The sequence below is a fragment of the Triturus cristatus genome, chromosome 7 (genome assembly GCF_964204655.1).
Source record: "Triturus cristatus chromosome 7, aTriCri1.1, whole genome shotgun sequence".
In the NCBI taxonomy this organism is placed as follows: domain Eukaryota; kingdom Metazoa; phylum Chordata; class Amphibia; order Caudata; family Salamandridae; genus Triturus; species Triturus cristatus.
The window spans coordinates 1,115,773,596-1,115,797,802 of NC_140590.1; the positions used below are offsets into that span (position 1 = coordinate 1,115,773,596).

Consider the following 24,207-nt stretch of genomic DNA (forward strand, 5'->3'; position numbering starts at 1 on the left):
GTATGTCTGTATCACTTGAGAAACCTATTGGCAAAATGTTATTTTTTACCTTTACATTTTTGTATTTTCCACATACATTTGAATTTACACCTCCACTTTTTTATCTCTTCATATGTGTACTCCATTTTTCCTTTGTACAATATATTATGCGTTCAACACTGGAAGCTCAAAATATTTTGGTTCATAGGTGCTATGGCAGTTGTGCTTAATTTGAGCGGGTGGTTTCTGGTGCCTCAAGAGCCATTCTTATACTTGAAGGGCCTGGAATAGTCTGAATCGACACACTTTTATCGGTGTGATGGTTAGTCCTACTATTCATACTGTCATTGGCAACACTGGCAGGGGCAACAGGTGCAAGCCGCAGTGGCCTCTGGCACAAATTATTTTATAATGTAAGCACTTGTGTGGCAGTTGCTTAAAATGAACATTTCGGAACACTATGCTCATCTTTTGTTCCTTCTTTTTTTGCACCAACGTCTTCATCTTTCTATCTTCCTCAGATGGATACCAAGATGTCGGTGAGTAGGGGCACCCTGTGGGAAGATGGCTTAGGTAGTCAGTACTCTTAGTAACCGACAGGTCTTTACAACCTTCAGCTCACTAATTCTGAGTAGTAGGCATGATTCCCCGGTGTCAGAGGTGAGGAAGCTATTTAAAATAATCTTGGACTATCCAAATCTCTATTATTAGTGAACCGCACATCTCAGGGATAGACATATTTTGAAAATCAAGAACCACACTTCAGGAAAGTTCACCTCAGTACACAATGCAGTAAAAAATCAAACTACAAACCTAGAAGATTTCAGTATGAATTAGAGTGCACTGAGCAACAAATCAAATGCCCCAGGGATAGTCCTGTACACAGCACAATTCACTGAATACTCAAAACACAGACCCTATAGATTACACTATTAACGTGTCATAGTGAATAAAAATGGCATGCATCTAGGGGAATACACTAAAAGACACACATAACTGATTAGCCAGCCAATGCAAGGAAGATATTGAACTGTATTATTAAAGCATTGTGCCGATGGCTGAACTAGTCAATAAATGCTCTTTTCCCAGATTATTGGCTTGAGTCATAGACCAAGGGAAATAATGATGGACGAGGTATACAACAACTGAATTATCCAAGCCCGAAGGTCGCTAAAGCTAATTTCACTTCCCAAGACAGAAATTAAAAATCAAGCATAGAGAAATACAAAGAAAAATGTTGGACAATTTGAGTAAATTGTCTAAACCAGCCATTACAATTCTTGTGTCATTTTTTAATTGTTGCTCACAACATTCCAATGTGCTAAACTATATGTTATGGGGGAAAAATAGCTCTTAGTAACCGATCCCATTAATTTTGGGGCTCAGCCATAGGGAAGGAAGAAGTGAACAATTTACAAAACTTAGATTCCCCGAACTATGACAATAGTACTATTACCACACTACCAGTCCCGTGTGAGACAAATTAATGTTTTACTGCACTGCAGGGGCCCTTCACAATTCCATGCATGAGCAGACAGATGCCATGCATGGGATCACACAGGACTCCATTTTCCCCACGCCAGTGGTACACCTTCTGTTTCTCCTATTGGACGGGCAGGGTGCGGGGTGAAAGCCCATCAGTCACTATTTCTTGATTAGTCTGAAACAACACTTCAGGAGCTCATCATAGATCAACTTACAAACTGATACCAACATAGTCTGCAGATGTAACTACCAACTAAATGGTCAACTTTGCTATTTGTGAGACTGCCTATCACAAAAGATAGAAACCTTGACGCCCATTTCCATTAAGTACTACATGGGCAATTCCATGTTTTGTTAAAATATGTTAGTCTAGCGCTAAAAACGATCCCAGCAGGAATATCTCGGTGTTTCAGCTGAGTGTAAGGTTAACAAAGACTAGCTAAAACAGGCACATTCTTAGGAGGTTTTTAAACTTTCTGTGCATAAACGGATTGGTGGGGGAAGTTTATTTCAGTAAAATGGGTCAGGTAGGAGAAAGACCTCCTACCAAATCTAGAGGTACAGATCAGTAGAATTTGAAGTAGGGTTTTGTTGGTGGATCTCAACATTCTGGGTGGGAGATAGTATCTGAGTCTATTTGGTAGGTAGGTTGGGGCATTCAATGATTTTGAGTAAGGCAGAACATCATAAAGATGAGTCTTTTCCAAATAGGTAGCCAATGCAGAGAGTGTAGTATTGGAGCAGAGGGAGTTCCAAATGGAAGATTGCACGCAAGTCTCACTGCAGTATTCTGCACCACCTGCAGTTTAGACAGTAAGCTCTCCTTGGTGCCAATAAGTAGGGCATTTCTATATTCGAGATGAATAGTGAAGAAAGCTTGAACTAGAGTTTTCCTAGCTTTGGAGGGGAGCCAAGGAAATGCTTTTTTCAATAGTCACATGGTGGCACAACAGGTTCCACATATGGTTAAGACATGTTGTTTCATGGATAGAGAAGGGTCCACCATGACACCAAGGTTTTTAACTACTCGTTTTGGGGACTGAGCAAGTCCCAGTTTGGATGGCCACCAATCCAACTTCCACATATGTTAGACTTTCCCGAATGGAAGTATTTCAGTCTTTTCTTCATTTAATTGCAGGCAGTGGGTCCCCTTATCCAAGGAAGATCTGGTATCAGTCAAGGAGACTATTGCTGTCACAGTACTGTGACATCTTCTGAAAGCTGCCTGAGTTCGATCAAGGAGCCTGTGTTCTTCCAGGAATGTTGACAGCTGATTATTTATGATGCTCTCCAAACATTTGCTGAGGATGTCGCAGCGAGATAAGATGATAATTAGAGAGATTATTAGGGTAAGGTTTAGACTTTTTTAGGATGAAGAAACATAGGCACCTTTACAAACCATAGGGACTGAGGCGGAGTCCATGGAGAGATTAAAAAGGGACATAATGGTAAGAGCAATTGCGTTAGAGAGACTTGCCATACTATTGGGAGGGTACTGATTGAGTGGATATCCTGATTTGGCAGTCTCTAGCAGCCTTCAGGTCTGCTCCAAAGTACAAGGAACAGAACTTTCTAGATGAAAAACGGCTGTGGTAGAAGGAAGACATGTAGTATGTAATGTGGAAGAGAACATCCCTAGTGGGTAACATGGAAAGAGGTGTGTCACCCAATAACCACCCTTGCTATTGGGGCTTTATACAAAGACTGAATGCAGTATATTAACTTCATTATCAATCAAGCCTTTTGGGAAACTTTTGGATATATTGAATGCCTTCTCATTTTCCAAAATGGCCAGTCCAGCCAAACAAGAGTCAATACAGCCAATAACAACAAAGTAGTTGTGTGGTAATGGATCCTCTCAGGCCTTTGACATGAGCCCTGGCAAAGTCCAAAGTTCCAGTCCTTGCCAGGACTGCACTCCACCCTCATCTTGACTGTATAGATGTTTATAATGCTACCTGAAAACGATAACACTATATTCTGCTCCCTGAATCCAGTTCACCAGCCCAGTTTTTACAGCTGTGATACCACTCTGCAAATTGTGTTCAATTATTTGAACAACCAGTACTCTTCCCAAGGTTAGCTTAGCTATAACCATATACCATTTATTATAAGGCCACATTTTTCAAATGGAATTTGAGGGTGTAGTTGGAACCACACCTTCTGTTTGTAACCTCTCCTACTCAGCAGTCCACAATTTTCACTGCTTTAGTGTGCAGGATTTGGAGCTCTAGTAATGTAATCCATGTTCTTTCAGGCTCCATACCTCCTCCTTTGCCCTCCTATGCCTAGCATGCAGCTACTATTACTGCTGTGAATGCATCCCATACAATATCCTAGGAGGTTAAACTACGCTGTAGAAATTTAACACTCCGGATCATGTAAATAGTGTTTCCTAAAACATTGGAGTGAACAAACATCCGGTAGCTCAGCTGATATTCTTGGTGACAAATTGTAACTAATTGACTTGGTTGTGATTGGCTATCACCAACAGATAAAATTCCAAATGTGCATGCAATACAAATTATAAAAAGGGGAAAATGTCATATTGATGTGACACAGAGAAATACGTGTGCTCCACTTGTACACCATACCAGAGTGACCAAATATCCAGTAACCAGAGATCCCCTTTTATATCCTCTGTCATGATTTGAAAATAACCATTCTAACTCTGAACCTTCAGTTAGCACCAAGAAGGAGGGGTTCATAAATAAGTTGAAATTCCACAGGTAATATGTGGCCTTGCCGTTAACCAGCCCACCAACTCGAGTATCTGATTCTGAAGCATCCAAGGACCATTCACGATTTTCTCATATTCTGAGCAAACCATCATCTGTACTGGCCCTTGTGCTACCCTCACTATCAATCAGCCTCTCTGGTCATCCACTAAACTTGTCCAATTTTTCATGTGCTGCTTCTGACAAGTATAGTCGCACTCTGTGTTGAATTTTACAGTAACGTAACCTGGTTGCTGACAAAATTCTTGAACTTTCTTCACAATATGCATACAACTTCTAATAAATTGTTGTATAATATTTGATTGCTAATGATATCCTCCTGTGCTATATTTAACCCTTTTGTGTTCTAATTTAGATACCAGATCTATCCATTGAAGCCATACATTTCAAATTGCAAAACTTGAATCCATCGAAACCCCTGCCAAACTGTGTATTCCCAATTTTTCACCATCTTCTTCCCAATTCCCCCTTTATTGTCCCACAATGACTCCTCCAGGTCTCAGCCCTATGGATATCATCCTTATTTGGCTCTTGTTTGTTCTTATTTGGCTCTTATTTGTAAGAAAAAAATGAGGCTGAGTAGTCTGAAATTGGGTAGTCTGCCTTGACCAGCTTAGTATGTGTCTCATGATCACTAATAACATACTAAAAACATCAGTACATGTAGACATTTGTTTGTAGATCAGATGGAGACTATAAAACTGTGTTGGGCTTCCCTATCTTAACTCCAGGAATCAAGAGGATTCAAGAGCGCTAAATTTAGAGATGAAAAGAGGCCAAGCAATGATTATTTGGAAAAACTGACACCGTTTTTGGTGTGACTGAATAACATGAACTAATCTCTTGATAGACACAACACAAGCCTAGACAAAGACAGTGGCAAAGCCTCCTTATGGACTCCACGGTTACACCCTCCTAGTTTTCCTGCCAGTTTTTATTATGCCAAGAGTGAATCTTGCTTTAATAAAAATTGCCATCCAACAAGAATCTAAGAGACATTGTGATTCTGTCGGGTGCATGCTAATGAAGATGCATACACCAGCCATCAGAGAGATTATCTATGTCTGGCACTGATGAAACGCCCAGCCCCATCCCCAGACTTTGGCATCCCTCAAACCCTTCCATTTGGTACTTGCTAAAGTGTCATGGCTAAAGGTAGACCTGGGCACTTGCTCTGCCAAATGAGAAAGAGAGACTCAGTGTACCTGATCCTGGACTACCGGCCCACTTGATATAGTCATGTATTTCAGAATGATGGACCGCCCAAATTTCTGGTGTTAACAAAAGTCGTGAGACTTGAATATAGCAATGGATGGATGGTCAAACTCCACAAGATGGAGACTGGTCATCAGAGGAAGAGGGCACTTGCCACCTGTTATTAGGAGACAGACCTGGAGGTTCAATTGTAAGAAAAAAATGGGCATACTGTTGCTCCAGGCACAGTATCCATGAGCACCAGCATTAAATGCAACACTTTAAATGTTTACAAAATATGTACTAAACACCAATGATACTGCCTGTATCATTACATTGGCTAGAATGCCCCTCTGACAGCAAAAAGGTTGCTAAAGAGTGTGATATAGTGCAACCTAAATGCTGGCACATATCGAGACCTGCACTTGGAAGTGGCTAGACCAGGGATATTTGGGGCCCATTTGAAATGTACCTGACCCAGTGTACTCAATATCACCCTAAGACATGGGATTGCTTTTTCAGTGGGTAAGGAATGTCAATTATAGATGGAACCCATATGTGTGAATCCCTATAGACCTAAATGTGCACTCCTATTGATGTAGAGGGCAATTTGTAACTCTAGAACAGTTATTTTTTTCTGGTGAGATACATAATTATGTAACACAATTACCATGACATGCTGTAATGTCTAACTCCAAAATAAAATAAAAAAGGTTCTTGCAAATAATATTTCACATCTTGATCTGAGCCACTACCAGCATTCAATGAAAGCTCAAAAGAAATTAGACTGGACAAAAGATGACCGTATCAGTTGTCATTACCTTTGCCCCACAAGAACAGGCCTAAACTAGCTCTCTTGGCAAACAACAACCTGCACCGATCAAAATGATGTTTGGCTAAGCTATAGTTTCACTGGACCTAAGAGCCTTAAATAGGAACCAGTTGGATATTTTACTATAGTTGTAAAACTCACACTCTACATGCTCTGAAATAGCCTACTGGGATAGGCACACCACATAGCCCCTCATGTTCATTTCTTTAAATCCTTCTGGAACAACCTGAATCCTAAGAAAATAATAGTTCTGCCTGCTTTCCATAACCTCAAGCTATCAATGAATTTGTCCAGACATCTCTTGCAGCTCCAAACTTTGCATAGCAATTTGTGCTGTAACTTCCTATGGAACCACTGGCCTCTTTTCATGTCCCACCACACATTCTTTCATATTGTGTAGGTATTTTAAAGTCACATGAACTTAAGCCAATGTCTTAAGAGTTGAGGTTTTGCCATCTCAGTGAATGTGTGTGACTACGACATCCTATCAATATGTGGTTCCAAAGAACCATACATAGCCATACTTTCCCAAACATCCAAGGATCGCTATTATTCACCAGAAAAGCCCAACACCCACTGAAAAAGAACTCACAGATAATGTCTCTAATTGCCCAGTCATAGGGTAAGGTGGCGTAAAAAGTGCTGGGGTTATAGTCATTTCCCAGTATACAGCCATCTCGCAAAGACCAGGCATGAATGAGTCAAAGTGTGTAGCATAAAAAAATAAATGCTCAAACACAAGATATTGCACATTATCCAAGAGAGAGTCTGAGAACAGCTGCAGGAGCATCCATGTACTGATTGACAATTTCTCTCTGAAAAATAAGATTTTCACAATATTTTACCTTCAATTTTTCAACTTATGGTAAATATGTATTTATCCAATCTAATATTCGTAAATGTTTAGCTCTTTTGCAATTCTCTTTTTGCCCTCGATCTGTGATTTACTCACTGACACTGTCCATGTGTCCGTGAAACCGAACATAACAGCAGCCTCCTAATTCTTGGGCTTAAAACGTTTTATACAAATTACTTGAAATTTATCTGAGAATCCTCTTCAAGCTGCTTTCTACATAAGGGAAGAAAAGCAGAAATGTAGCAAGAAGATAGAGTTGCCTCATCAAGACAAATGGCATTATTTAGAGTTTGATGCACATGATACTCCATTGCAAACATGGTGGATGTCCTGTTAACCATATCATGAGTGTGTTATAGCCTATGAATCAATCAATCAGGATTTATAAAGTGCGGCTAATCACCTGATAGGGTATCCAGGCACTTGCAGGTCCCAGATCCTTATTCGAGTAGCCAGGAATTTTGCTGTATGTGCCTCATTTTGCCACTCTGGATAGGGATTTATTCCCGGCCTTGAAAGGAGCAAAGTTCCTGAGGTGGGAATAGCTGGTGAATAGTTACCCACAAACTCTATGGGCATTAACAATTATTCCAGTATATCACGACCCTAGATCGACCGCTCCAGAAACCTGAAGTATGACTTATCTATACATAATATTGTATGCAGAGAAAATAGATTTATAAATGTATTTTGTGAATTCCTTGCACTTTTAAACCAAACCATTAGCTCTTATAAATGATAACTTAGATTTGAGAATAGCTTTGTGAATCAGGTTGTCTAGGCTCCACATGCAGAAAGCACCATGCGAAGAAGGGTATCCAGGAATGGTTGTGAGATGCTAATTGCTTATTAATTTTCATGAGAGAAAGTTCCCAGTGTTAGCTATTCATTTAGGTAAATTTGGAAGGCATGCAAACAGTACATAGTAAAATTATTACTTGTTCTTAAAAGTGACAATATACATTAAATGCCCTACATGTCATATCACCTCAGCAGCACCTGATTGTAAACAACTGACCCCAGGGCTTTAAGTGGGATGAAAAAACTGGGACGTCCCTCAAAGGGGATTGGCCAATGTAATTAAGAATCTGTGCTTAGCATTTTGTGCCCTCCGACTGGTATTTTTCTGCTTCTGTGAACACTTCCAGGTATATAATACAACACGTGACAAACCAGGACTATTGACTTTGTCAATGGTTATTAATTGCATAAGATAAATAAGCAACAACCATGACTTCATTATTGAGTATATTGAAAATGCAACAGTTCTGAAATGAGGAGACTATGAAAGAAATATAACGAGTCTCTTTGAAGTTTCATCAAAGGCAGTGAAAGGTGGTACTGCTGCAGAGTTGTGATTTTTTTTTTCAATCCCGATGGTGAGAACAAAAATGGAAAGCGTGACAGGAACCCATCTCAGCACCTGCTTTTTAGAACTGCCGGTGCTGAGCACTGGCAGGACTCGTCCTACTTAAATCCTTGCCAGACCCCCATGTTTAGTGATCAGATTCCAAACATTTCCTTTCATGTCTTGCTGCACTGAAACACTCCCCGAAAGAATATCATTGGTCTCCTTCCTGCATTTGAAAGGGCCATTGACCTTTGCTGCATACATCAGAAAAACAATCAATAAAGTAGCACTTCTCCCCCACCCCTGTCCCAAATAACACTGGGGAACAGCCACCAGTATGCACTCCCCCTGTCTCCTTCCTTCCAGTACTACCACTGCACACCTTCACATCTTCTCTGTCCATTAAACATCGGGGTCCATATTACACAATATGGCCTGGGGGCGCAACAGGCATGTACACTCACAAAAATGTATTTACTTATAAAGGTGCCACTACCACTTGAACATTACACAGCACAAAGTACAAATTCTTCAGGCACAATGTGATTAAGATGAAATAGTAACATACGCAGATAAGAAAATGCCTTTTTTAAATTCATAATTCATCTGTAACAAAATCATAATCATGCAGCATAAATACTTTGTTATCACTTTGTATAAGCCCCTTGAACTGACATGTCAAAATTAAAGCACTTGAAAGTAAGCGTGTCTTTATGTTTAGAGATATATACGAAAATTCAGCTGAATACCAAGCACTTAACCCCATCAGTCCACTCCAGAGTGTGAATACACTTAATATTTTTAAAGGCAACTTCACTTTGGTATTAAATTATATTTTTGTACTCTTTTGTCTTTTTCCTCCAGGAGTGGGAAGAAGGACCAGATCGAGATTTTATGATGAAGTGCACTTTTAGTGACATCTTCCATACTGTGGTAAGAAGTGACTATTATTCTGGATATATGTACAGAACATATTTGTGTGTGTGTGTGTGTGTGCATTATACAGTGGCAGTCATCACGCCATAGTTATAGTTAGGACATAGTTACCATAGGAATATTGTTTTCTGGTTTGCTAATAATTTGTGAATCGTTTGACAAATCTTCACTAAACTTTCCAAAAAGAAGTTGATCAATTTAAGCTCGTTCCTTAAAAGTTCTGGGGTGATCGGTCAAGCAGGGGCCCAGATCAGAGGGGCCCCACAAATGCAATTTCTACAGGCAATTGCCGTAGAGATTATTGAACAGCACTTTTTCCTAAAACATAGAAAAGGAATGACATGAAATTTGGCAGAAAGCTAAATCTTTATCGAGAAAGTGTGCTTTTAAAGATTCAGTGGAAATGTGTTCAGTCATTTTCAAAATTAACGATTAAATATATCTTTATCTGAACAGATGGGTTCGCTGGAATCTTGAGAGAGTCCTGCAAGCATGCAAATAATAGAGTAATCTGATTGGCCGAAGGATTCTCTTTTCACATTGGCTGTTTCGCTCTCACTTTGCTGGCTGCAACAAGAGGAGAAACAACCATTATTTCAGGACATGAGGACTGGGTCCTGGTGTATTGAAAATGATTAAACAAATAATGTCTATGGGGCAGGGTAAGGGTACCCGGATGCCCTGGACCTTGTGGAAGGGTCCAAGGTGGACCCAGCTAGAGCCAAATTCTTAAAACTATGGTCTGCGTTACGGAGTTTCAAGGGAGTGCGGGGTCTGCACTAGTTTCCCAGAGAGTCCCAAAGGATCTGAAAAACATTTAGGGAAAAAAAGGGGTCATGAATGTCTGTTGTAGGTTGACCATGTATGAATGGTTGGTACTGTGGCTAACCCAAGCCGTGCACAGCCAAAGGTCATGCAAGCCATGGCAGTGGCTGTCTGCAGGGGGTTGGGTGAAGGTCCTCACCAGAATAATTAAGATGATAGTACTTTGCATGCACATCTCATTCGACCATTAGCACATGCAGACACATCTTTCACCACAGACCTAGATGGCCTGTGTTTGATGAACCAAAAGTTGACGGATTTTATGATCCTGATGGAGCTTCGATGTGATATGGATATGCAATGCATTATCAAAGTCATAATCACTAACTAGCAGATGAGACTTCAGTGCATGTTTGACAAAGACCAACAGCAACTTTAAAATACAATTTTTGATGATATCTCTTTTAGGGTGAAATGGCTGAGAAGCTTGGCTGCTCCATGGAAGAAATCCTTTATGAAATGGTAAGGAGATTTCCGATATGAGGCTGTGCACCAACCTGAACTTTGATACCAGTTGCACAATTTATAATTGAACTAGTAATGAGTAGGGATGTCAAGATGTTGCCTTTCGTAGATCACTAGAGCTATGCCTAACTTGTGACTGATTTCTACAACCCAACTAGCTAATCAGAGAGATTTGCATTAATAGAAACCTAGTCATAGGATCAAAGACCAGGCTTTAAGTTTAAGGTTGGATTTTTGTGTAGTGCACAAAGTCCTCTCGAAGTGCATTGTAAGCCACTCTTGGTTGCTTTCGCCTTTGAAAAGAAAACAATGCATGCAAAATATCAGGCAACTCAGCAGAAAAAATAAAGAATTGATTCTATACATTTTAAAATTTATTTTAGAAGTGTACACAATTAAAATTACAAATGCATAGTTGTGCGAAGTTCAAAGAAGTTCACATTTCAAAGCTTACGAACTGTGAAAAAATGTATATGTTGGCAAATATTGTTGTTAGTGATATTATTCCCACAAAAACATTTCATCCTGCATGAAAATTCAGTTTTTTCAGCACTCTAAGAAGAATTATTCACAAAGGTCAATTTACACAAGTAAATCTACACATATTAATGTACTCTTAAACTTACTAGTATATACTTATATACTTTTGGCTAATCACCATTTCCATCTGTAAATGTACTACAAAGAGAAGACTTACACGTCTCCAACCACTGAAAAATATTGTAAACCACATTTACAAGTGTAAAGTTACTACTTGTAACATTGCATAGGTATGCAGAGATCTCTGCCACATGGGAGCTGTTAAAGGACAGGGTAATTTTTCAGTTTAAAATATTAAATGTTAAATATTAATGCAACATCATTTTTATTTATTTATATTAAATGTAGGACAAAATAAAAATGTACATCTCTAGTAATTTCATAGTAACTTACATATTTACCACTTTGAAGTATATTAAATAACATTAAAACATTTTTTAAAGTTATATTTAAAAAAACACCCTCCTAAAAAAAAGGTTTAAGTTTATTTATTCAGTATTGAAATTTAAAAAAAGTTATGCATAGAATTAATGTATATTCTTTTTAAAATGTCTTCAAAATGAAAGTTACTCTTTTTAAATATAAAAAGTTAATGAAATAGTGTATCGGAAATTATATTTATTTTTCATTTAGATGTTTTTTTAACATTAAATATTTATTCATAAATGTATTTATTTAAATATTATTTCCTATTGGGTTCTATTTAAAGTCCCTGCCTCCAGTGTCTTCTATGGCAGGGTTTTGTACTACCTGAGAGTGACCATGTGTGCTGCTGGACTTACTCAAGGTCTGAGCTGGATAATGTTGTGCTATAGTAGAAGTGCACTTTCTGAAAAGGAGTGGGCTGGTTATTTTGTGGGTGGGAATTGTTCCCGCCCTAAAAACCCTGTTTGCCCTTCCTAAACTCCTTCTTAATCCTCACTAAAATCCTTCCTTTTAGAAGAAGGTATTCCCCATTTTCCAGCCACTTCCACACATTTGCTACCAAGTAGTTAACCTAAACATATGAGCATCAACCCATTGAAAAGATAGGAGAGTTAAAGGTCGAGATTGTCACCCATAGCTTTGTAAATTACTTTTCTTAGCAAGTAAGTAGTACTACTGTAGTACTGATGTATGTACTACTAGATGCAGTTTGTGAATCAATCCCACAGTACATATTTTGGACATTTTCTAGTAAATGTCCTGAAATGATTGCAGTTGGTGGTTTTTCAATAAAACCATATCAGCACCTACCCTTTTCTAATACACACACCTGTGACCTATTTAGAAAGCATACCAGAGCGGAATGTTGACGTTACCATATGTACTGATTACATGCCCTTTGCGCCCGATTTAACAGAATTTATAAAGCGCATTTTCTAAAGCGCTTAACAAAAGAATAATTATGTTCTATTAGTAGCATAATTGTAAATTATCCATATAAATGTTAGAAGCAAAAAGAAACAAAGGAGTAAAGTAAATACATTTACAATCTGAATAAATTAAAGCAGCCACAAGATGACTGATTTAAATGAAGAAAAGTAAGTAGCATAGATTGGACAAAGACTTAGACATTTTTAACTTTTAGTGGTATTTGTGTAAAACAAAGGAACACAGATCTGGGCACTGGGAGTGTAAGGACTAAAAAGGGGGACCCAAGAGGCAGTCCTCAGAGGAAGGGATAATAACAAATAATAAATCTATACAAAAGAGGCAATAACATTACCACTCTTAAATAGCCTACCAGCAAATTACATTTAAAATGGAAGTCAAAAGGGACTCTTTGGATGGAAATGAGGAGAGTTGAAATGTTTGCAGAAGGTAGGACTAAACTCAAGGGAAAATATAGCCACAGGAAATGTCAACTGGAGTTGTGATTGAGCATACACTGAAAAAGCTTAGATAAGAAGGGAACAGTGATCAAGACTTGACAATACCAGCATGTCAATTTGTTTTTGTAGCTTGAAAAATTATGTAATATTAGATGTCCAAGTTTTATATAACTTCCAATGACACGTGCTGGTATCACCACAAATAGAATTTAGATGGAGTGAATGAGAAGAAGGTGGAAAAACAAATAACTCAGAGTCATATCAAAATTAGTGTGATGGAAGATGCTGAAAGCAGTGCTGGCTTTTAGAGGTGACAAGGGTGTGGCAAATATATAGCCTTGGAAAATACCCCACAAAGAGATGGATAAGAAAATGCCTCCAGCACCAGAAACAAAAAATAAATTCTGGCTTCTTCTGGAAAGGTGCTTTATTCACTGATATCTCAGGCTATAAGGATAACTTTCAGAAATCCCAAATCCTTCTTTTAAATAAATATTGTACAAAACTAAAAATGGACTCTTTTGGTTTCTTTGGAATCCAACGAACATGTTCAGTTGTAGAGATACAGCTAAAATTAAATGTTACATACATCTGAAAACAAGAATCATTATTTCTTTCATGATGGGGTTGTTTAAAAATCAAATTAAAATTATGTAGGCCTGACTGTCCTTTTTAGTATCTCTATGATACATGTGAGTATCTCTAGTTCAAATGATTGACTCTCTTTTTGCTATTTTTTATGGAATAAGATGAAACCTAGATTGTAATTGTCTAAACTTATTTTGGGAAACAAGATGGATGAGTTAAGTTCCTAAAATATTTAAATTAAAACCCAAGTATTCCTTGGTTGGTTGCTGTCCCTTACATAAGCGTTGCAAAGGTATGGACAAAGTCGCAATGTTTTCAAATGTATCAGCCTTTTGGTAAAACATAATGACTATGATGGCCCACTCCTTCACTCCAGAGCATCAAAGTGCCAAAGTATGTTATTTAGTAAATGTGCTAGCATGGCTCTGTGTGTTATATTTAAAGGTGTCTGAACTGTAAGAATATTGGCATGCTTCTAAAATGGCTGATTCCTCTTTAAGGGCAAGGACAGTCTATTTGCCTCAGTTCTCTTGCATTTTTAGATGTAGCAGTCTATGGAGAATGTTCACATTTTCTCTACAGACAAGAACAACTCTGGTCCTAATGGTGGCATGAAATGCAATTCAGAAATGTCTTAACTCTTTTACAGGGTGTATCTGATTTCACCATTGAAGAGATGCAAGACATTATTTCGGTAATGTGAACTTCTAAAATTTCTGTTGACAAAATGGATTTCCTCTTGTTCTGCTTTATCACTGAGTAGGGTGGCAATTTTGTGGGCTAGGGACGGATTTGAAGGTATGGAGTAAAAAGCAGCTAGCTGACCCTCAAATACTAAAACCTAATGCATAGCATTTTATTGAGTCTGTTGATAGATATTTTACACTGACACAGGCCACTTTACATAGTTCTTGATCATTTGGTGAACCTTGTATATGTTTATGGATTCATTTGTTTTTGTGGATCCTCTCCCATATTTGCAAGGCCCATGGGATTTCACTGCTTCACAAATCCTTCCCAGTTTACCTCCATAGTGAAGATATTGTAATGTCACTCACAACCCTCATTGTTCGTAAAGGCGCTTCTGGTCCTGTCTAGGGCTATGTTTGGTCGGAAACATGCGCCTAAAGCGTACCTTTAACAACACTTTGGAATTTACACCTGTTTTTTTATGTGTTTGAAAAAAATATATTTTCAAATTTTTTTCATGACTAAATCGAAACTAGCCCTTAATTTGTCTCCCATGAAGTTGGTTGTCAGTTAATTTTACTTTTGCAGGAATTTAGTCTCAGACCTCGGCCTTCTGGACCGACACTGGGCTAGTATTATGGGTTCTTGATGTTAATTCACATTTGTTTAAAAGTGATATGTCTGGACAACATCAACCAGTGCATAGATCGCCAATCTGACCTGCATGGCAGGCATAGGGACGAGTGGTGGGGCGATGGGGAGGTAAGAGGTTTTATTAATTTGTTTGTTAAATGTTACCTATCCTGTCATCTGTCGACTTAACCCCCTACCCCACCCCACCACTATTACCTGTGCCGCCCGCGCCTGCATCTGAATTGCTAAAATGTGATTCTGGATGAGAAGATTAACGAGATACAAAGTATGGTCAATTGGCAAGGTCGGGACTGCAACGCTCTACTGTGATTGTACCTTTACCTCTTTGCAGGAAAGCTAGACAATGAAATATTTAAATAAAGAATTGTTTGCTCTAGCAGGTTCTTTCGTTAACTGATTTACTAGCTTCACATGTCAGAGTTTGAAGTCCATAAATACTCAATACCCTTATTTGTGTTTAGGGGAGTCAGGGTTGGAACAGTAGTCTCACATATTAACAGACAGGCTGCAAATAATAGGTGCAAATTGTGAACCAAATTGTTGCAACCTGTCTGTAATTTGGCGGTGTGATCCATGTATCATAGGTTAACGTCACAAGATGTGCATTTCCAGGAGGTTGCAGAATGACATGTCTATTGATTTTAATTAATGAAATGAAAAAGAGATTTAGATAGCGTGATACAATTACCCGAAGGGGTCAAGGCGCTAGCTCATCAGGTAAAATAAGCCATAAGATTTTATTTCAGAGTGAGAGATTTAACAGCCATGTTTTTAACGCTTTCCTGAAAGCCAACAAGTGTGTTTTGTCTTTTAACCTCTGGGGTAGAGAGTTCCAGAGTCTGGTCGTACCGACCAGAAAGCTTCTGCCGCCGCAGGAGCTTTTCTTGAATCTGGGAATCACCAGATTGTGAGACTGAGCTGAGCGTAGATGGCATGTCGCTGTTTGTCAACTCCTGTGATTGGCTAATATCAGACATCTTTCAGGAGGCCACAGAGGAGACAAGAGCCACTGACTCCCAACTGCTGAGGTTGTTTAGCAATGGTGTCCACAGGACCCTCATGCCATGGTTCTGCAAACTGCAAAGAGAACTCTTCTGCACTAGACTTTCAGGGTAGTGAGAGAGACCAGTAACGGTCTTCTCAGGGAGATAGTATGAGGGCAAGCAATCAACAAACAAACACCATTGCCTAAATGTAGTAACACTTTGCACCATTGCAAAGTGAAGTAAGGTGATGAAAAGCGACAGCCACCAAACTATTGGTATTTGCTTTCCAGTACAGAAGGGATTTTGCACTGGCAAAGGGCTCTTTTCGCACCATAAAAAATAATTTGCACTTCTTTGTGTTGCATCACTGGGGTGTTACATTTGTGGATCAGCTTAAGCGCCCACTGGTTTTGATTATGATTCCCCTCATGGATGCTATACCCCCCTTTTCCAGTGCTCTCGGGTGACCCTAACAGGGAGAAACCCAAATAGCCTGTTGTAGAGGCATGATTTAGGCACAGGCGCAGGATACATTTCCCATAGGTTCAAATGTGCCATAATTTTGCTTGTGCTTACCCTCAGTACTGAGGTGGGCAGAAGTTGTCTGAAGTCCTTTGTGCTTGAGTCAATACATTGAAATTTCTCTATTCCAACCACATGTGGAGGCTTGCAGTACTAACATGCTGGTCTTAACCCCTTCCCCGCTCATGACGGAACCGCTCCGTCATGAGCCACGGTTGCCGTGTGCTCATGACGGAGCGGTTCCGTCATGCCACGACCGTTGGCGGCTGCTCCGCACACGCGGCGCTGTTTCCCCGCCTGTGCGGGGGGACAACGCAACTGGGCTCCGTCATGACGGAACCACTCCGTTATGAGCACAGCTCAACCGTGGCTCATGACGGAGTGGCTCCGTCATGAGCACAGCGCCACCGCGCTGCCCCCCGCACCCCCCAGCGCTGCGGCGGAATTCCCGCCGCAGCGAAGGGGTTAAAGTGGTTCAGTGGGCGCAGCCTGAGTCTTCGGGGTGCACGGTCTCAAGTCAGTACAGGATTACTGGGCAAATGCAGGTCCGCGGATCTTGTTGGAGGAAGCACAGTGTCTTCAGCAGTTGTGGCCCTCCACTGATTGATTTCTCAGGATTTTGCATGGAAATCAGCCTTCCAAGTTTATTTCAGGAAAATTCTGTGAATTCCAGAAAGTCATAAATCAGCACCCTTCGGAGATGGTAAACACATGGGCAGACATTTACTACTTTCTCAGACCCTCAAAGGTAAGGCACGAGGTGCAGTTTGCACAGCTTGTAAACATGCAGCAGTCATTGTCTCTCCATGTATCCGAGCTGCATTTTCCGTAGCTCATGCAAGCTCCATGTTACTGAGGGTCTCTGAGTTAGTGTTTGTGGACTAGACAGCCCATTTGCATTCAGAAAGAGATGTACAGTGCTCTCCTGTGCCTGCTCAAATGTTCAGGTACCTCCCTGGATATTTTTGCTTAAATTAGAGTCCTCATGTACAGATCATATTGAGCAGTTGTAGGCTCTAAGGCTGATTTACTAATCAGTCACACACTGCAGTGCAGCAATCTAAGTTGTCGCACTGATTTGATTGAGAGGGAGAGATGAAGACAGCACAATGTTTACTGGGCTAAAATGCTCCTTCTCTCTTTCCATGCGCTGCTGCACTTTCAGGCTGCCTTTTGCCTCGCAGGCACCTTTGCACCATGGGACAAAGGAGTCCGCATACGTCTAGCATAGGTTGTGTACTGGAAGGCTAGCCTTTCTGTACACAATGCCATGATTGGATTTAATTTGAAACGAATCACACCTTTGTTAGTGTATTGTATAGTACAGCACAAATGCAAAATTAGACATTTTTGGAGAAAGTAAAACTTCTCATTTGCACCTATAAGGAGACATATTGCTTTGGTGTCTGGTCTACAGAAGTTAGTAGATGGGCTTTGCATCAAAAACCCATTGATGGTAGCCTTGGAATGACCATGGTCCACCCACGGGCTGTCCCCATGATGTATAGTAGCATATAATGCTACTTTCCATTACTTTTAGGGAACTTTCCAATGCGCAAGGCAGTAAAACCCAAGTCAACGCTTGCGTCGGTTTATGACACGTTTGGTAAATTTGCACCAGCGCAAATCCTTTGCGTGAAACCTCCAGCAGGCCACTCATTGGTTGCCTGTGGATCTCAGCCGATCCCAGCAAAACGATAAATGTCAATAAAATGATCATACATCAAAAATCGAAATATGAACATTTGTATCCGTAATCGCAGTGGTAAAGGCACTGCAAATCAAAATGTATAACCTAGAAGCTGATTGGGGGACGAAAGTAATTTACCCTTTCCTTTTCTGCTGTAGGGCGAAAGATCAGTTGATGACCTTAGTTCTGAAGAATGCGAGAATTTCATCATGTCTACGCTGAAGGGACTCATAACAAAAGTGGTAAGAGAGACCTGCTAATGTCATGAGCATTGTGCATGGAGCAAACAATGATGCTAGATGAATACTGCGCGTTTCCGTGATTCCTGTGCATGAGTGGGGGGGGGGGGGGGTTGGTGAGCCAGTATCCCTCCCTGTACATCTCCATATTTAATGGGTGTCTTTCTCTTTTCAGCTTGAGCTCCTTAGACCATTTAGTGGCATCGTGTCAGGACTTCTGGTAAAAGCAAATCTATAAAAAAATATATTCGTTTTCACAAAGATTCATCAAGTCATGACAGACTGCTTTGAGTGAAAATCTGAGTGAAAGTTTGAGTGAAAGTCTGAGTTAAGCGGAACCTAATGTAGTTAGAAGGACATGTTTACAAACAGCAGAATGTAGCTTAGATGCCACGAAAATAATTGTCGCACAGTCAGTGGACAGTGCGTACGAATTCAACTGCCACTGTCTTGACTTATATTTTTCCGTTTGATAGCGCTGAACTGTACGTGCAATAGGTCCCAGTACAGTTGATCTTTCATAAAAGGCTGCATTTCTATCAATTTTCGCCTATAATGTAACCATCTCTCCCTTTCCCTCTATTTCTCTATCTTTTTTCTCTTTCACTTCCCCCTCCAGGCTGATGGGCCCCTGGGTGGGCTGCTTGCTCCTGCAACAGGAATTGTGGATGGTGTAATGGCGGCCGTACCTCTTGACTTGGTACCTGATGTTGCTGGCGAATCTCTTGGAGCGGCGAACGGTGCACCGGAATCCTTACTTCTTGACATAGTCAAAGATAATATTGTCGAAAGTATGGGTTTGTTGAGCAGTTTAATGGAAGGCTTACCTCTCCAAGTGGCGACTGATCTTGCTGGAGAAGTTGATGATGTGACGAGCAGCCCCTTACCGAAGTCGAATACTACATTTAGTGGTTAACCTGTCTTTTTATAGCATTCGAAGACTATTTTATGCTTATTTTAGTATTCAGTAGTATTCTTTTTGGGAAGGCTAGTGCATGAAGACTACTGATATGTAAGTGATATTTCTTGAACACTAACAGAATACTAAGCAAATACTTATTTGCTAATCATATAGTCTTCATTTACAATGCAGAACATTTAGTGAATACAAACAATTTGAATACTACTGGACCACTATTAACATTCTACTCAAGCTTCTGAATCGTAGCAGAATTGTGAACCATTAAATATTAAAAAGATGTCCAAAGCATTTTGTGTCCAAACTGTTAAAGCGAAACCGAGCGGTATGGCTAGGTTAATAATATATCACATTATTAACAAATAAACAGGTGCACTAGCAGATGCTTAGTTACACATGTATAGGTCGGAGGATCTTACAACTTCCTCCATTAATATATTAGTATGAATTAATGGTCAAAGTATCCCAGCACTTATGACCATTTGTTCATATGACTATGGTTTATTTTCAACAGTCCAAAGATTACAATAAAGTAAAAGTATATGGGTTTTTATCAGTAACACAATGAACAATCTCCACATATGACTGAGACGCATAGCCCACCTTAATTTGTCAATGAAAACTCTTTAAACTAAATGGTTAGCAGAAATTTAATTTTCTTATTGATAATAGTACACAACAGTGTGAATTTCCTATGGATAGATGTGGCAAAATCTAGCTTTTACACAACATTTAAAATGTATTTAAAATGTACTTAAAATGTACTTATAAAAACATTTTGTAAAAGTAAACACATAGCCTTACGGGTGCCCTGGTAATTACTTGTTTACAGTGGGGGAGAGGCCGGGTTGCAGTTAAAAGTGATGTGAATATAACATTTCCTAGTAATTACAGGGTGGAGTACCCCCAGATCAGTTTTCAAACCTGCTGAAATGTATGGTATAGACCTTTTAAACATCTAGGCAAGTAGATTTTGGTAGGGATACGTATCACAAGGTCAATCTTAGAATCAAGTACATAACTTTCCATTAAACAATAGAGAGAATCCAGGTGACCACATACTGTGTTACATAACAGACAATGTAGTTCAATCCACTACTTAGAGAAAGTGGCTCCTATATCATGTTGTGGTACTGCTAATACAACAGCATCCACTAATCTCTCTCATAGTGATTTGGAAATTCGCATACAAATGACAATTTTGTGGTACAAACAAAGCAGCAACTTCCTAGTATTTCCGAAATATACACTGCAATTATCTGGTTCCAACTTGGATTAACTTGATGGACATTGCAGTCACTGGAATATGTGTTTATACAAGGCATCGGATTTAATAGTGCCAAGTTGTGAGTTTTTCTATTTATGTCTGTGACCTGGATAAATTTCAACACTTTTCCAAACTGCATTTGTGAATTATCTAAATATTTTATTGTACTTTGGTCCCGTCTGACTAGTTTGTTGTAGTTTGCTGCATACACATAGCAATAACCCTTCCTTAAACTAATTTTATCATATGATGCTACTTTCCTTTCGAAGTATACAGATACTCTTTTTTGCGCTGCCAGGAACTCATCATTTGTTAAATCTTTTATAGTCACTTTCCCCATTTGAAAGCACCCATCAATTATCTCCATTCTCTCCACACGTATCGATGGATCCATAAGTCTATTGACTGCATTTTCTATCTCGCTATCAATATTATAGGTTGCTTTTAGTAATGGTATCATCTGAATTAATGTCACAGTATTTAGGATTTGCATTTCTACATTTTGTGTTCCAGAGATGTGGGACACTATGTAGCCATTTAGGTCTTCAAAATGAAAACAGTTATTTGAAAAGAGTGGGCCATTGTGACGTACACAGTCTGAAAGATGCACTAACTGATGAATATTCATAGTCATGAACCTCTGATCATACAGGTCTCCAAAAAATTTGACAAAGGTGAGCAAGCAAGTCTCTGCTCGGTCGATTTCTGAAAATGTTAGACTTTCTTTATCTAGTAAATATATTCCTTTTGAGAAGAGGCAAAAATGTATAAATAACTGATTGGGTAATACATCAGCTAGTACTGGAATTCCCCAGAAGAGCAAGAAGTTTCTGTATTCAGAGGATTTCCATAAATGGACATCTTCAAGGCTACGAGGAGGTCTTGATATGTTAAGTGGAGGCTTGATCGCCTGTAATCTCTTGCTAACAAGTTCTCTGTAAGAGTGTGCTGAAAAGCATGACTTCTCATATTGCTTCCCGAACCATAATGTGAGCATTAGTTTCATTACACCAGCGCAGACCCCATGCATATAATCTAAACGAAATCCCTTAATACATGGGAAAAGGGAAAGGAACAGAAACCGGAAAGGACCTTTCACACCACGAACTGAATATTCATGTTCACCCTGTTGTATTTTAGCTAATGTTTCATTTATATCATTCTTCAGATTTTCTGTTGTTCGTGGTGGTCCTTTAGGATCATCATCATTGTAAGGAAAAACATGACAATGCCCCATTCCAGATCTTGAAGTCATGCCTGGCTGTAAACAGGACCAACAGCTAAATTTCCCATTGAACTGCTTACTGTTGGTAACCAAACAACGAGCTGGTAGATCACAAGTACATGAAAGTAGTGCAGCACGACATACAAAAACAGAGCCTGTATGATCTGTAAACATAACTCCATTTTCCAACTGACTCAATTCCTCAGTTAAAGGATGTAGGTATGTCCACATATATGGCTTTCTTTGCCCAATCCAAATTCCATAGACAAGCATGTTTTCTTTTGCTTTGCGTTTTGTTATGGAGAGCTCATTAATCATCAAATACACAGGCCACATACTTAGTTTACTACTTTTAAAAATGTTCACTCCATCTGTGTTCAGAACAAAAGAGATATTGTTTTCATTACTTAATATCCCCTCATCAAACAGGTTTTTATATCCAATTCCATCATAAACATCACCTATTACAGAGTTTCCATTCTGTTTGTAGTGTTCATATCTGTGGGTTCTCACTTCCTCCGTAAAATCTCTCCTCTTAAACATAGTATTTAGCTGTTCAATTATGGAATGTTGGACAAAAAATGCAACAGCACCAGACTCTGTAAGATCCTTTAGACAATGGGTGTTAGTGCATATCTTTTCATTATCGCTGATGCTTTCATAGCAAGAGGAACAGTAGTTTCTTATCTTAGGAATAGTGATGTATTTTTTTATAAACATCTTAAGTTTGAATAACGAGTTAATCATTTTATTAGGCACTGGTAAAATGCAGCAGATTAAGTCCAGTAGTGCCCCTAATGCCTCATCAGAAATTCTAAATCTAACCGCAAAGCAAATGATAAGCAGTAGGACAGCTTGCACAGTGTGTCGTGAACCTTTAAATAAAAAATTGTCTTCTTGGATTTCATGACTTTTAGAATTATTAATTTCGCCCTCATTTACAATAGTTATATTGTTTACAACATTCTCTGTAAAGTCTTGTGCTTCAAAACCGATTTCATTGTCTTCTGGATCAAAATTATTTTCTCTTTCATCTGCATATTCATTCTGATGCCCAGATGTGTGTAATTCCTCATAAGCCTCTTCATCAAAATCATATGTTGGAGTACGTAAATTATATTCCATAGTAAAGGATGAGACTACTTCAGTTTCTAACTCTTTAGGATCTGTGCATGAAAAAAAGAAAACATGCATTGAAGCCTATTAGAAATAAGTTTATTAACATTCCCTAAATGAAGTATTGTGCAGTACAGAAAATCCATTCACTTATTAACACACCATCCATGGGGATGTCAGTTAACACAGAATAAAGTTGTCTGATGAGGTAACAGGGTGGGATGTGATAATATAGTTCTACCTTGATCTTTCCTTTAGATTTGTAATCATTTAACCCCTCACACTTGACGTGAAGGGCAATGTCTGTTTGGTGAAAAAGGATTGGTTGCAAAGAGGGAGCTGTTATGGTGCAAATCATTTGTCTCAAAACCACTTTCTTTAACATCGTACCCTGAGGAGAAAGGTTTTCGTAGATGCCTATGTGTACAAGCTTTCTGTAGTAGCATAATTTGTAAAGGAGCATAGAGAGCATGGCAGGTCAATGTATTCTCATTGAGAGCAATTACACTGGAACACGCACAATTAACAATAAACTATACAATGTCATTAAAAATGTTTTTACCTGTCTTTTCTGATTGACTACATTCATCCTGTACACCTGGTTTATCACCAATTGCATTGGAACGTATGATATTTTTATCTAGGATACCTAAAATTGGTGTTATCATTTTTATTGTTTCCATTGATTCCTATAAAATAAAGAAACACGCTTATAAAAGTATATCTTCCAAACTGTGCTGGAGGTCAAAATTAATAAGTCTAACAAGATCAGGACTAATAGATATATTTATCCTATTTTTTGTACATTTAGATTATCCTTAATGGTGCTTCAATATAATATAGGCTGTTGCTGGGGGTTATACTAACCAGAGTTCTATAATAAGGGAGATGGCTCTTGACACACAGTACAAATCATCGAAAAAGGTTTATAGGCTTTTAGAATACTGTGGATAATGGTCTTATTTAAAAAGAGACATACATAAAATGATGGCCCTGCCGAGATTTGTATATGTATTGCATATACGCCTTTCCAAGTTCAAGACTCATAATTCAACTCAATAAACAGTGAGGTGCATTTCCTGCTGTGGGACGGTGGCCCACCGAGGATTGGACTCAGTAAGCTGACCCGTGGTTGGTATGATGGAGGGATCGCATTGCCACACATCCAGACGTATTATAGGGCAGCGCAATTAGCAAACGTTAATCAATGGGTTGATCAACCGTTAACATTACCAGCGGACCAGATGGAGAGGCTGGTGCTGCAGCTGAGAGGGTATCTCCCCGCACTTTACACTG

General features: G+C 39.2%; 2 protein-coding genes across 2 annotated transcripts; one reads left to right on the top strand and one right to left on the bottom strand.

The window, feature by feature from the left end:
- The first annotated feature begins 508 nt into the window (after positions 1-508).
- Positions 509-23,459, top strand: LOC146811178 (uncharacterized). The gene is made up of 7 exons (XM_085618223.1): positions 509-518; positions 9,300-9,368; positions 10,605-10,658; positions 14,253-14,297; positions 18,304-18,387; positions 18,560-18,604; positions 19,004-23,459. Exons 1-7 carry the CDS (start codon positions 513-515, stop codon positions 19,298-19,300), a joined length of 600 nt encoding a protein of 199 aa, XP_085474349.1. The 5' UTR covers positions 509-512; the 3' UTR covers positions 19,301-23,459.
- LOC146811179 (uncharacterized) lies at positions 20,395-23,576 on the bottom strand. Its single transcript, XM_085618222.1, has 2 exons — positions 23,474-23,576; positions 20,395-22,961 (listed from the first exon to the last, which is right to left on the bottom strand). Exon 2 carries the CDS (start codon positions 22,918-22,920, stop codon positions 20,458-20,460), a length of 2,463 nt encoding a protein of 820 aa, XP_085474348.1. The 5' UTR covers positions 22,921-22,961; positions 23,474-23,576; the 3' UTR covers positions 20,395-20,457.
- Positions 23,577-24,207: the final 631 nt, after the last annotated feature.

Bases quoted from the DNA above. Each gene is read 5' to 3' on its own strand.
- LOC146811179 (XM_085618222.1), bottom strand. From the start codon at position 22,920: ATGGAATATAATTTACGTACTCCAACATATGATTTTGATGAAGAGGCT.
- LOC146811178 (XM_085618223.1), top strand. The intron at 14,298-18,303 runs GTAATGTGAACT...TTTCTGCTGTAG, and splicing joins AGATGCAAGACATTATTTCG to GGCGAAAGATCAGTTGATGA. The intron at 18,388-18,559 runs GTAAGAGAGACC...TTCTCTTTTCAG, and splicing joins AGGGACTCATAACAAAAGTG to CTTGAGCTCCTTAGACCATT.